General features: G+C 36.1%; 1 protein-coding gene across 1 annotated transcript in view; it reads left to right on the top strand.

Annotated features, from left to right (window-relative positions):
• Positions 1–9,260, top strand: part of prkar1b (protein kinase, cAMP-dependent, regulatory, type I, beta) — a 73,920-nt gene extending 64,660 nt beyond the window's left edge. The window contains exons 10-11 of the mRNA XM_067421921.1: positions 5,649–5,730; positions 7,545–9,260. Coding sequence (XP_067278022.1) covers positions 5,649–5,730; positions 7,545–7,717 — 255 coding nt within the window. The 3' untranslated portion in view covers positions 7,718–9,260. The remainder of the gene's footprint in view (positions 1–5,648; positions 5,731–7,544) is intronic.
• Positions 9,261–12,922: the final 3,662 nt, after the last annotated feature.

Here is a 12,922-nt window from a genome sequence, read left to right as displayed (position 1 = left end):
TCTCCACACACTGTTCTTGAGCTAATCTGAAGACCACATTAAGTTTGGAGGTTTGTAGCTGTTAACTCTGACGAAAGTTGGCGACTTAGCATGCGCTGACCCCGCTCTGTGATTTTATGTGGCCTACCACTTTGTGGCTGAGGTGCTGTTGTTCTCAATTGCTTCCACTCTGTTATAATACCACTAACAGTTGACCGTGGAATATTTAGTAGTGAGGAAATTTCATGAATGGACTTTTTGCACAGGTGGCAACCAATCACAGTTCCACGCTTGAATTCACTGAGCTCCTGAGATCGACCCATTCTTTCAAAAATGTTTGTAGCGTCTGCATGCCTAAATGCTTGATCTTATACACCTGTGGCCATGGTAGTGACTGGAACACCTTAATTCAATGATTTGGAGGGGTGTCCCAATACTTTTGGCAATATAGTGTATGCCATTAAATTTTTATTTAAGTTTTTGTTAGTTTAGAGCATCAATAGATGATATGAAGAAACGTGTTTTCATGGATTGACTAGCTTTTATTTCAGTTAATATTTATTTTTAATTTTTTTCTGGGTTTCATTTTAGTATAATAACCCTGGTTTGAGATACTAGATTTGTTGTTTGTTAGATCGAGTCACAGAGCAACTATGATGTTATGCGTCACACATTAACTGATTTCACAATGTATAATGTTCCATCATCTTAATTTGGGCCATGCTAAATCTGTTGATTTGTGGTGTGGTTTATTACCCATACAGCTGCTGTCAGACTGTCTTAATCGTGTGAGAGCAGAGGGCCAATTAGAAAACTCTGTGCCATACGTCTGCATTTGGGTGTTTGTGTTTGTATTTTCTCCCCCTAGATTTTTGTGTTAAATAGGTTTTCCCACAGATGCTGAAACAATTTGTTGCCCATTGTGAGACTTAATTTGATAGTAATGCAAAACCAACTGCTCCAGGGCATCCCCATGATGTCATACCGCTGGAGAGCACGTCCCCAGCCAAGATCCTGCACATACCAGAGCGCTGATCCACTAGGGTCACACCGAAACATTCAAAGCATAAAACTTGGCTAAAGAGCTTTTTTAAAGAAAAAGTGGAATCTGTCATTATGTACCACATAATTATAGGCACATTCAAATCGGAATAAGATGAAAGCCATCCATGGCATATATAAAAATGCAATGTTCTGACTCGTTTCCACATTTTCTCACAGGGTTAGCTCTATTGCACATTGAAGTTATTCATAAGTATTTCAAGTACGAGCTGGTCAAAGAACTGTCCTGCTGTGCTGAGAATTTTCTGGATCTTTCATGAGTTTTTTTACAGCATTTTACAGAGCTCTAGAGACAGTCCATAATTAATGAACCCATATATATCAATCCCGAGACTGTGCTAGTAATTTTTCTGTATAAATATGACATGCCCTTATATCACCAATTTGGCCAAAGTGAATAGAAAGTTTGTTTTTATTTTTTTATATAATTTATTTGAAGTAGACATTTTGTAACTGTAAAAAAGTATTAGCTGTCATTTTTTAACAACTTTTAATTAATTAAAAATAAAATCTTACTGACTCCAAACTTTTGAACAGTAGTTTGTAGATAAACTGTTTATTTATAATTGACATTTAATAACTCATCATCTGCTATTTTCTCAGTGCGTTCTAGTATTACCTTTTTCACAAATTATATTAATCAATGATTTGTATCTTACTCAAGATAAAAAGATTTAATGTGTTATGCGTGATAGAATGTGAGAAAATAATAGGTTAAAGATAGTTCTGCCTACTTTATCCCATGATATGGTACAAAAATATGCATACCTAACTGTACACACATCAATGCTGGAAAAGTGGAAGAAAAAATGCGATAGTGTTTATGCATCAAGGCAAATTAGATGGTATGGTATTCCTAAAAGAGACCGAGAGGTGGAGAGCCGCCCGCTCAGACGCCAGCACCAGACTTTACTGAACGTGAGTAAACAGCAAGTCAACAACATCGGTATCTCAGTTAACCCAAACTCTTAGATGTTCAGTTGAGCTTAATGCCTTCAGGTGAAAATGGTAGCCTGTGTGCATGAGTTACCTTACCTTGCTTGACTGAACAGGAATGTTTGTATTTTAGATTTTCAATAAGATATTGGCAGCTTGTCTGATTATTCATATTGGCAGCGAGGCAGTCCCACAGCTGTGGAGCTCTGTAACTTAATGCCTTTCTATCAGCAGATGTTTGAACAGTGCTTTGAAGAGGCATGCTTTCTGAGATTGAAGGAGACATGGAAGGCAGTGGGGTGATTGGAAATATTTTAGGTATAGTCTTGGTTAATAACACTTTGTAAGTTATAATTAAAATTGCATAGTTTATACCAGATTTGGACTTTCTGAACACTTATATATTCTTCAGAATATGACTGTTTAACCATGCAAAGTTAAGCACATGAGTGGTTTCCTGGGGTGGTTTTAGCACTTGATGTGGTTGCTAAGGTGTTGCTAAGTGTTCTAAGTGGTTTTATCACCTTTTTATGTGGTTGCTAAAATGTTACGGGTAGTTGCTAGGTTTTGCCGTGCAATTCTCAGACGTGTTCTGCAATTTCTTAAATGTTCAGAGTGGCATTTACTTTAGGATTTTACTTTTTAGAAATCACCATAGCAACCACTAGGGTGGTGTTATGCAATTTCTAAACTGGTCTAGAGTAGTTTCATCACCTTATGTGGTTGCTAGAATGTTTAACTATTTTAATGTGTTCTAAGTGGTTTTAGCACCCTGCTCTGTTTGCTAGAGTGTTATGGGTGGTTGCTAGGGTGTTGCTATACTATTTTAATGTATACAGCGTGGTTTTAGCACCCTGCTCTGTTTGCTAGAGTGCTGTGGGTGGTTGCTAGAGTGTTGCTATGCTATTTTAATGCGTTCTAAGTGTTTTTAGCACCCTGCTCTGTTTGCTAGAGTGTTATGGGTGGTTGCTAGGGAGTTGCTATGCTATTTTATGGGTACTAAGTGGTTTTAGCACTCTGCTCTGTTTGCTAGAGTGTTATAGTTGGTTGCTAGGGTGTTGCTATGCCATTTTAATGTGTACTAAGGGGTTTTAGCACCCTGCTGTGTTTGCTAGAGTGTTATGGGTGGTTGCTAGGGTGTGTTTGCTAGAGTGTTATGGGTGGTTGCTAGGACGTTGCTATGCTATTTTAATGTGTACTAAGTCGTTTTAGTACCCTGCTGTGTTTGCTAGAGTGTTATGGGTGGTTGCTAGGGTGTTGTTATGCTATTTATAAGTTGCTTTAGCACCTTTTAGAGTATGTTCTTGCTAGAGCTTTTGGGGTGGTTTCAAGGCTGTTATTATGCAATGTGTAAGACATTTCAAATGTCAAAGATAACACTTATTAACACCTAAATACATCTTTAGCTGTATAAAAACATTACAAAAAAAACCTTTTAGTCTTGTTGATGCATAATTGTGTTTTGGCAGTGTAGTGGTGGAAGTTAACATAGTGTTTACAATGATACAAGTGATAACTCCAGTACACAACTTTGATGGACACTATCCTTGACCCTTTATTTTCATACTTGACCTGTGATTTTTCAAGCCTTCTACCAGGATGTTAAGGTCAATGGGGTCAACTGTGTGTTGAAAGCTCCAAACAGATCCAGTAGTGCTACATGTAAAATACAGCCATGGGCAGTGGACAGTGATATGTTATTGACTACTTTGACAAGTGCTGTGGGTTAGAACTGGTTCAAATCATATCTCAGTGTCCACAAACAGTTTGAGTGAAAAAGCAACTCCTTTGAGAACAAAAAGGTCAGATCAAGCGCACATCAAGGTTTGGGCCTCTTCTCAATATATTTGGTCTCTCTTAGTAACAGTTTGTTGACAGTTTGAAAGCAACATCAGCAGTATTGGTAGAACAGCTTTCTCCCAACTAGGGCTGTACAATATATCGAAATTATCGAAATATCGCAAATGTACATATCGCAACGGCAGGCAATATCTGAATGATTTTAAAAGGCTACTTCAACATTGTAAAAGGATATGTTTTAAGTCGACGCATAGAGTAGAGAATAAACTGGGCACACGGCTGTTACTTATGGGACTTGCTTGAAGTTAAAAAGAGTTATTAAACGCAACAATTTGCGGTCTCACGCTGTCTGACACACACACCGAAACGTGAACGATTTGTGACATAAATGTTTGTTAAAAAACTGCCGGTCACTTTCAGAAGTTGTAGCTTCTGAATTTAAATCGATTTTACACACTAATAGCAATATCGTACACTCTAAAAAATGCTGGGTTAAAAACAACCCAAGTTGGGTTGAAAATGCACCAACCCAACAATTGAGTTGTTTTAACCCAATGGTTGAGTTGTTTTAACCCAGTGGTTGAGTTGTTTTAACCCAGTGGTTGAGTTGTTTTAACCCAGTGGTTGGGTTAAATGTTGCTTAAGACAACCCAATTGCTGAGTAAGAACAACTCAACCATTGAGTAAAAACAACCCAATTGTTGGGTTGGTGCATTTTCAACCCAACTTGGGTTGTTTTTAACCCAGCATTTTTTAGAGTGTAACGTATATCAAATAACGCATTATTTAACAAGATATTGCATATTACATTTTTCTTCAATATCGCACAGCCCTACTCCCAACTATATAATGGCGTTTAATCATAAAGTTCCTCAATTGTGTTTAAAAAGTCGTATTTTTTTTTTCTTTTTATCTAAGTTACGAATAGGGTACAAATTGTGTCAGTTGACATGCAAAGACTTAAGTGACCCAGCAAAAGAGTCTGTAGATGACCTTCTAACCTACTTCCAACCCCCACATTTGCTCACAAGATACTAGTTTACTTGCAGTCTGGAGAGTAATGAAAGAGGTAATGAGATATTGTAGTTAAAATTCGAATCAAGATACATTTTTATAAAATGTGTGTTGTATTATTTGATTCAACTGTAATATTTCAACGATAATAAGAATTACATTGTAATATTTCTTATATTTGCATTTATTCATAATATTTTATTTGACTATGCTTAACTATAAATTAATTTGAGCCCAGTTGTTTAATGTCTCGAGTTTAGCTTGTTTTGGTATCAGATTCTTATTTAATATTTCCACCTACACGTATATTAATTAAAATATAGTTTTACATGCTTTTTTTGTGCATTTTTACATAACTTATCTTGTGCTGATCAACAGCTAGTCTTTTTAACTTCTGTGAAGCCCTGTCCTGTCAGCCTTCCTCCATTTGCTGTTGTATTGTGGGTAGTGTCTGTCCTTGATGTGACTAATGTGACTGAATGTTTGCATGTCTCCTTGATTATCTTTCTAAATGAGTTTTCGCATTGCCCTGTGTGGCGCTGTAGGCAGTGGAACTCTATGATTGTTGAAAAATCTCAACACTGACAGGCCCAGGTGTGTGTGTATGTGTCAGTCTATGACGTGTGTTTGGGTGTGTGTGTGTGTGTGTGTGTGTGTGTTGCAAGCCCCTGAAGCAGCATGCAGAGTTGTCTAAATCCTGTACACCTGCAGGCACATAAAGCACTAATCCTGACATATCTCAAACTCGCCGACACCATGAGCTAGCTAGGCTTTTCTCTCTCCCTCTGCTCCTCTTTTTGTACTTTTCCTTATCATTAAACCAACATCTCTCTTTCTCTTTGTCTTTCTCTTCCCAGGGTACAGCATCTGTTCTGCAGCGCAGGTCTGATAATGAAGAATATGTTGAAGTGGGCCGCCTGGGTCCGTCTGACTACTTCGGTGAGTGTTTTAAGGATTGCAGAGCCTGCAGCGTTGTGCCAGAGTCTTGTAAATAACAGAACAGAAGTGCCTGAGCCAGACAGGAAGAGTAGTTTTCCTAACAGGTGGCAGTTCGTCATGTGCAGGGCTTGCAGAATGTAGATCTGTGTGCTTGTTTACTGTCAGTGCGGTTTACACTGCTGCACCCCAGGCATACTGATCTTTAGATTATCACACTACATTGTGAATATATAATATTTACATTATAGAGAGAGCTACTGCTCTTTGTTTTATAACCGTTTAAGTTAAAAGCGGTATGTTTATGTTATCAGCACACAGCAGAGGCAGGGAATTTTAACAGATGACTGCTTCAAGATGGAGTGAGACATTTCTGCACCACTGACGTCACCGAACAAAATGGCAAAAATAGTGATTGTTTTAAACAGGTTTTCTAAACAATCCCCGTCTGCCATTGGTTGGCCAATGAGATAGTCCCGCCCCACACTAATGCCATTGCTGCTCAGACCTACAAATGGCTTAATTATTTATTGGTCTTTGCATTGTTAAGTGGAATAGGATACATTATTTTATAGGGTGTGTAACGATACTCTCGTGTCAGGTTTTTGATATACATATCTGAAATCACTATACAATATTTTTGCGATATTGTAAGACATATGCCGTTGATTAAACATGTGCCGTTGATTAAAATGCTAAATTGTTGACACCAAAATAAAATTAAAGTTATTCTGAATAAAGAAAATTATAAAGAATATAAAGAATAAAGAAATCTATTCAGTGTAGTTTCAGAATAATTTTCACTGGATAGATAGCCACCTTTTACTGGTAACATAAGACATTAGGCATTGTCAGGACCCACAAATATTCCTCTATTGCATTACTATACATTATATTCAACATAATAAATAGTAGATTAATATTGTACTGACACCAAAGCTCTGTAAACTTTTTTTTACTATACACAATGCATAGTCACAATCCACAATGCATATTGTTGCATTTTTGCGATATATTTTAAAACGATACATTGTTACACCCTATAGTATTTTAATACTGTTTTTTATTTAAAAGTACTTTAAATGTCTTTAAACTATTTCATGTCATGAACTATATAATGTAACTATTATTATTATTATTATTATTATTATTATTATTATTATTTATTGATTGATAAATGTTTATCAGTAAGTTTATTATTATTTATTTGGCAGAAAATATTCTTTTTAAATTTTCATTTTTTTAGCTGTAAAGTGTTGTAAAAGTCTTTTTTTTTTAAACATTTAGTAAAATAATGTATAATTATATCCCAATTGTATTTTCATAATCTAAACATTTGTATAATTACAGTATATCTACTTACAAACTCAGTGTTCTTTCACAGTCATTTTTTAGCTTTTCATGACCATTTCCACTCTCTCTTATCCTTGACTTTTTTTTGCTATTGTACCTTTAAGACTTCTATACTGTATGTAAATAAAGTTTTGTTATAATCGGCTAACCTCAGTGTGGCAGCATAGTTCACACATTCATTCATTAGGAAGAGTCAGGTTGCTAAGTTCTTAATAAGTGTTGATGAATATGTAAATGTAAGCTGTCCCAAAACAGACCCCTGAGGGACACAAGAACTGATACTATTGTGCGTTCCTGAATTATTTTAACTACCTAGTATCAATTAATGGCCTGTTTGCACTGGGATATTTTCAGTGTCATAGTATATAAAAAAGAGTGATAAACATCTTAATAGATTTCCACAAGATGTCTGATTTGAATCAATTAATTAAGATAACCTGTGTGTGTTTGCTTTATTTGTGCAGGTGAGATAGCCCTGCTGCTGAACAGACCCCGCGCAGCCACAGTCGTGGCCAGGGGTCCGCTCAAGTGTGTGAAGCTGGACCGGCCACGTTTTGAGCGTGTCCTCGGGCCCTGCTCTGAGATCCTCAAGAGGAATATTCAGAGATATAACAGCTTCATTTCTCTCACAGTCTAACCCGACCATCCGACAGGTTACAGACCTCTTGTCAGGTTACTCGGGTGCCTGGTTGCATAAAATAACGTGTGTGGTACTTCATCAGTTTTGCTTAAATTATTAGCTTAACTATAGTTGAGTTGCTCTGAATGTGGCCAATAATAAATGCACTTTTATGCAGCCAAGCATTCAGTTTTAACTTCTTTTTTTTCTTTCTTTTTTTTGTTGCAAGAAGCACAAGTGCTCCACCTTTCTGCTTTTTTCCTTTATGTGATTTTCTTTTTCTTATGTGCACTTTAAATTGATCTATGCTGTCACAAAGCTTTATTTTAGCAGATTAAGAGAGGAAATGAGGTGCCCAAGCAGACTGATATTTAACGTCTTCATGTGGCATGTGTAAATGTTCTACAACACGTGATGCATGCCAACCAGAGATGCATTTTGTACACTTGCCATTCAACACTGAAGAGTAAGGTAATACTACAGATGGCACAAATATACAACTGTGGTCAGAATTATTGGCACCCCTGGCAAATATGCTCAAAGGTGGCTGTAAAAAATTAATCAGCATTGTTGATCCGTCAGAAAAGTTTACAAAAATCTAACCTTTAATTCAAGTAAAAGAATTGAATTGTCAGGGGGAAATCACATTATGAAATAAATGTTTTCATCCAAAACACGTTGGCCATAATTATTGGCAGCCCTAGAAGCCTTAGAGTAAAATATATTACATACATAGTACATAAAATATAGTACATTCCCACTAATATTAAAATTTTTTAGTACACCAGGGTGACCAGGAACAAGAAATTGTCCAGCTATGACGTCTTGTTCCGCAGGAGTATAAATACAAGGATACTCAAAGGCCAAATTCCCTTAATCATCATCACAATGTGTAAAACCACAGAATATAGTTCTGATGTGCAAATATTAGTTAGCTTCACATAATAGAAAGTGGCTGTGGAAAATAGCTAAAGCATTGAAAATCCCCATTTCCACCATCAGGGAACATATTGGCATTAAGAAGCATATTGGCATTTTAATTAAGAAGTTCCAATCAACTAAAGATGTTACAAATCTGCCTGGAAGAGGACGCATGTCTTTATCTTCTTAATGCATGGCGCGGAGGAGAGTTTGAGTGGACAAAGACTCTCTAAAGCCCCTTTCACACTGCATGTCGGACCCGCAATATTCCCGGAACATTGCCGGGTCGCCTTCTGTGTGAAAGCAACCACGTCCCGGGATTGATTACCGAATTGAACCCGGGTCGGCGACCTAGTAACATTGCGGTATTCGACCCGGGACGAGCGCTGTGTGATCAAAAGCCGAAACTAATGCCGCAACGTGTACGTAGTTCTCGTGCCACTCCTAGAGTTTTTTTTCCAATAATACAACCCTGCAGTGCCAGAAGAGCTAGTCGGTGTTTTAAATGCAGAGAGTGTTCGTATATAAAAGAAACTAAAATTAAACAAGCAGAAATGTGTGCAAACTGGACACAAGTCGAGACCACGGAGCTCCTTACTATCCGCGCTGAAGCTGAGATCGCTCGCCATTATACGTCACATCAGGAACAACTCGACCCGGGACCGTTAAGCGTTGTGTGTGAAAGCGCACATATTATGGTATTTCGCTGGCAGTGTGTATGGACCAAAGCTAGCGGCCCGGGAACAAATGCCGGGTAGCATTATCCGTGTATTTGCCGGAATTGCAGTGTGGAAAGGGCTCAAGTATCACAGATAGAGAATCGCAGAGATTAGTTGAGTCGTGGGGTCAGAAAGCCCAAAAAAAATTCAAACAACCCCTACGTCAGCACATGTTGTTTGGAAGGGATTCAAGAAAAATCCTCCTCGCTCATCCAGAAACAAACTCCACCATATTCAGTTGTCAGACATGAGTTCTGTGGTCAGATACAACTGTAAAAAGAGCTTTTTGGCAGCAAACCGGGATAAAAAGTACCCTATGCCTACGGCTAAAAATACAGCTGGATCTTTAATGTTGTGGGCCTATTTTTTTTGCTGGAGGTCCTGGACATCTTGTTCAGATACATGAAATCATGGATTCTAGAAAATACCAACAGATGAAAAAATCTAAACCTGATGGCCTCAACTCATCAGGTGTAATTGGAGAAGACTCAGAGCTATTCTCTTGGTAAAAGGAGGTTGCAAAAAGTATTTAATAAAAGGGTGCCAGTAATTATGGCCAACGATTTTTGGAGAAAAGCATTTGTTTCAAAGTGTGATTTACCCCCACTTTCAATTGTTTTGCTTTAGTGAAAGGTTTGATTTTTGTGTTGTTGTTTTTTAAATAAAAGATAAAAAGGATAAACAACACTGATTTATTTTTACAGCCATCTTTGATCATATTTTACCAGGGGTGCCAATAATTCTGACCACAACTGTATGAATATGTTTACATAGAGCAAAGAGTGTTCTTTTAGCGTTTGCCTTTTAGCAGTGTGTAGCGTGCCGTGTTTAACCCTGCATGGGTCTTTTGCTTTTATGTCCGAGAGCTCTGACCCTTTGATGCGTAATCTGTTTATTGAAAAGCGTTTTTTCGCTGTTCTATAGTGATATTTTTTTCTTGGCTGTTCCATCCACCCTTCTCTCTCTGAGTTGTGCTTCTGCAGCTGGATTTAATGGAGAGGGGTTTGTTACATTTTAAGACTCAAGTTTTAATATAGAACAGCTATAAAAGGGGTTTTCATGGGAGTCTCGCTCAAGTCTTAATGTGTTGTAAGAGTTGAATCTGTATGCTGTTGCTGTTTTCTTTTTTTTCTTCAAAATGAAATTGTATTACACACAAATGCACATCCACACACACTCTTAGATCCTGAGGCCATGACATGTTTGGGTGAATCTCCCGAAACCTGTCGAGAACATGTCCAGGTCATATTTCAGTCCCCCTACCCCCTCAAAAAAAGTGTGCTCATATATATATATATATATATATATATATATACACACACACACAGATGTATTTATAACTCATATAGGCTTCATATAAATATGTTATAAATATATAATAAATGTTGATTTATATATATATATATATGATATAAAATGCCTATTTTACACTGATTTATATATATATATATAAACAGTAAATTAAAAATATAAAATATCAATAGATTTGTGGGAAAAAAATGGGAATTAGATTTTAATTACAGTATTGAGAATATGGGGCAAAAATGTATGTAATTATCATGAAAATAATCAAAATAAAACAAAATTGTCAGGAACAGTAGGTTTAGAAATGTACGAAAAAATATCATTCAGTTTTGGGGTGAAGCGTGACGTTTGTATGCGACTCACCAGTTTACTATAAATTACTGGGTATGTTCCAAAATCGATCAGAAATGGTAAACTGGTTCTCAATACCGGCCTACAACAGCATTTTGGCTGTCATTTGTGTGTTTAAAACACTTCCCTGTATAATTCAACTGATGCTCTAAAATGCTTTAGGTTTAGAGACAGCCATTGTTGGTTTGTAGTGACTTAAGTGAAAGGTGGGTTTTTTGGAGTATAGTTCATTTAGATGAATGAATCGGAGTTCATTTGAGTGAATTTAAAAAGAGCGATTGTGCATGCATTGTTTCTCGGTTTTTACAAAATAAAATACACACACACCAGCTTTTACACACACATTCTGTGACTCTAATCTTCAGGCCAATAAAGAAAAGCTTCTGAACACCATTAAATGTCTCATCGCTGTTTAATGCATCTGTCTCTCGGAATCCTCCTTTGATCTTTTGTAGATCACCTTATCATTCTTCCTGTCGGTTTGACTATCGTTCACCCCGGATCTCTTTTACTCCCACTGCCAGTCAGATGTCAGCTTGTGTTGTCAGAGGAAGGGGAGGCCAGCGAGATTAAACTAGAGCTTTTGGCTTTGACACATTCCATCTGATCTTAACTACTAAATCAACTGGGGAATGTACTCAAGCCTGCCACTCAACCACTTTAAATACACACACAAAAACACTTGATTATACTTTTTTTTTCTTCTATCATTACTAATTATTTTTTACCATTTTATTTTGTAACACTTCACAAAAAGGTTTCATTAGTTAAGAACTAAGAATGAACGATACTTCTAGAGCATTTATTAATTTTGTTAATGTTAATTTCAGTATTTATTAACATTATTCAAATCCAAAGTTGTATGTATTAAACAGTTCACCCAAAAATGAAAATTAGCCTCCTTAGGTGTATATGGCATTCTTATATTTAAAAAGTCCTTGCTAATCCAAGCTTTATAATGGCAGTGAATATTTGCCTCGTTTATGAAGTCCATAAAAGTACATCTATCCATCATATAACTTTTCTATTTTTCTAATAGTTTTTTAATATTTATTTTATTTATTTTTTCTAGATTTTTATTTTTGCATGATAACTATCTCTTTTTAATAACTGTGACCCTGGACCAAAAAAACAGTAATTAAGAAAAAAATTATTTCAATAAATAATAAATAAGCATTCCATTGATGTATGATTTGCAAGGATTGGACAATATTTGGCTGGGATGCAACTATTTTAAAAATCTGGAATCTGAGGCTTAAAAAAAAGTTAAGTCCTTAGCAATGCATATTACTAACAATAATATCTCTCTCTCTCTCTCTCTCTCTCTCTCTCTCTCTCTCTCTCTCTCTCTCTCTCTCTCTCTCTCTCTCTATATATATATATATATATATATATATATATATATATATATATATATATATATATATATATATATATATATATATATATATTTATGGTAAGAAATTTACAAAATATCTTAATGGAACATGATCTTACTCAATATCCTAATGATTTTTGGCATAAAAGAAATCTCGATAATTTTGACCCATACAATGCATTGTTGGCTATTGCCACAAATATACCCGTGTGACTTAGGATTTATGGTTTTGTGGTCCAGGGTCACAATTGTGCTTTTTATTATTATGTATTATTTTATGCATATTTGAAATGTATCTTTAAAATAAAAAAATTCTATTTCACTAATGAGGCTTTTTAAATGTAACTTTACTAATAAGCCTTTGTAAATTATTTGCATTTTTTAAACGTTTGCATTTATCTTTTATTTTAATGTTTTTGCATCGCTATCTAATATTCTCTTATTTCCTTGTGTTTTTTACAATCAGTTTTTTTTTTGGAGCAGATTTGCAACTGGAGTCTCAGTAGATATCATTAACACCGACCCGCCTTTACCGCCCCACCCCGTCAT

This window comes from Pseudorasbora parva, chromosome 2 (assembly GCF_024679245.1).
Source record: "Pseudorasbora parva isolate DD20220531a chromosome 2, ASM2467924v1, whole genome shotgun sequence".
NCBI lineage: Eukaryota > Metazoa > Chordata > Actinopteri > Cypriniformes > Gobionidae > Pseudorasbora > Pseudorasbora parva.
The sequence above is the reverse complement of the archived record's forward strand: the minus strand, read 5'-3'. Positions and strand labels throughout refer to the sequence as shown.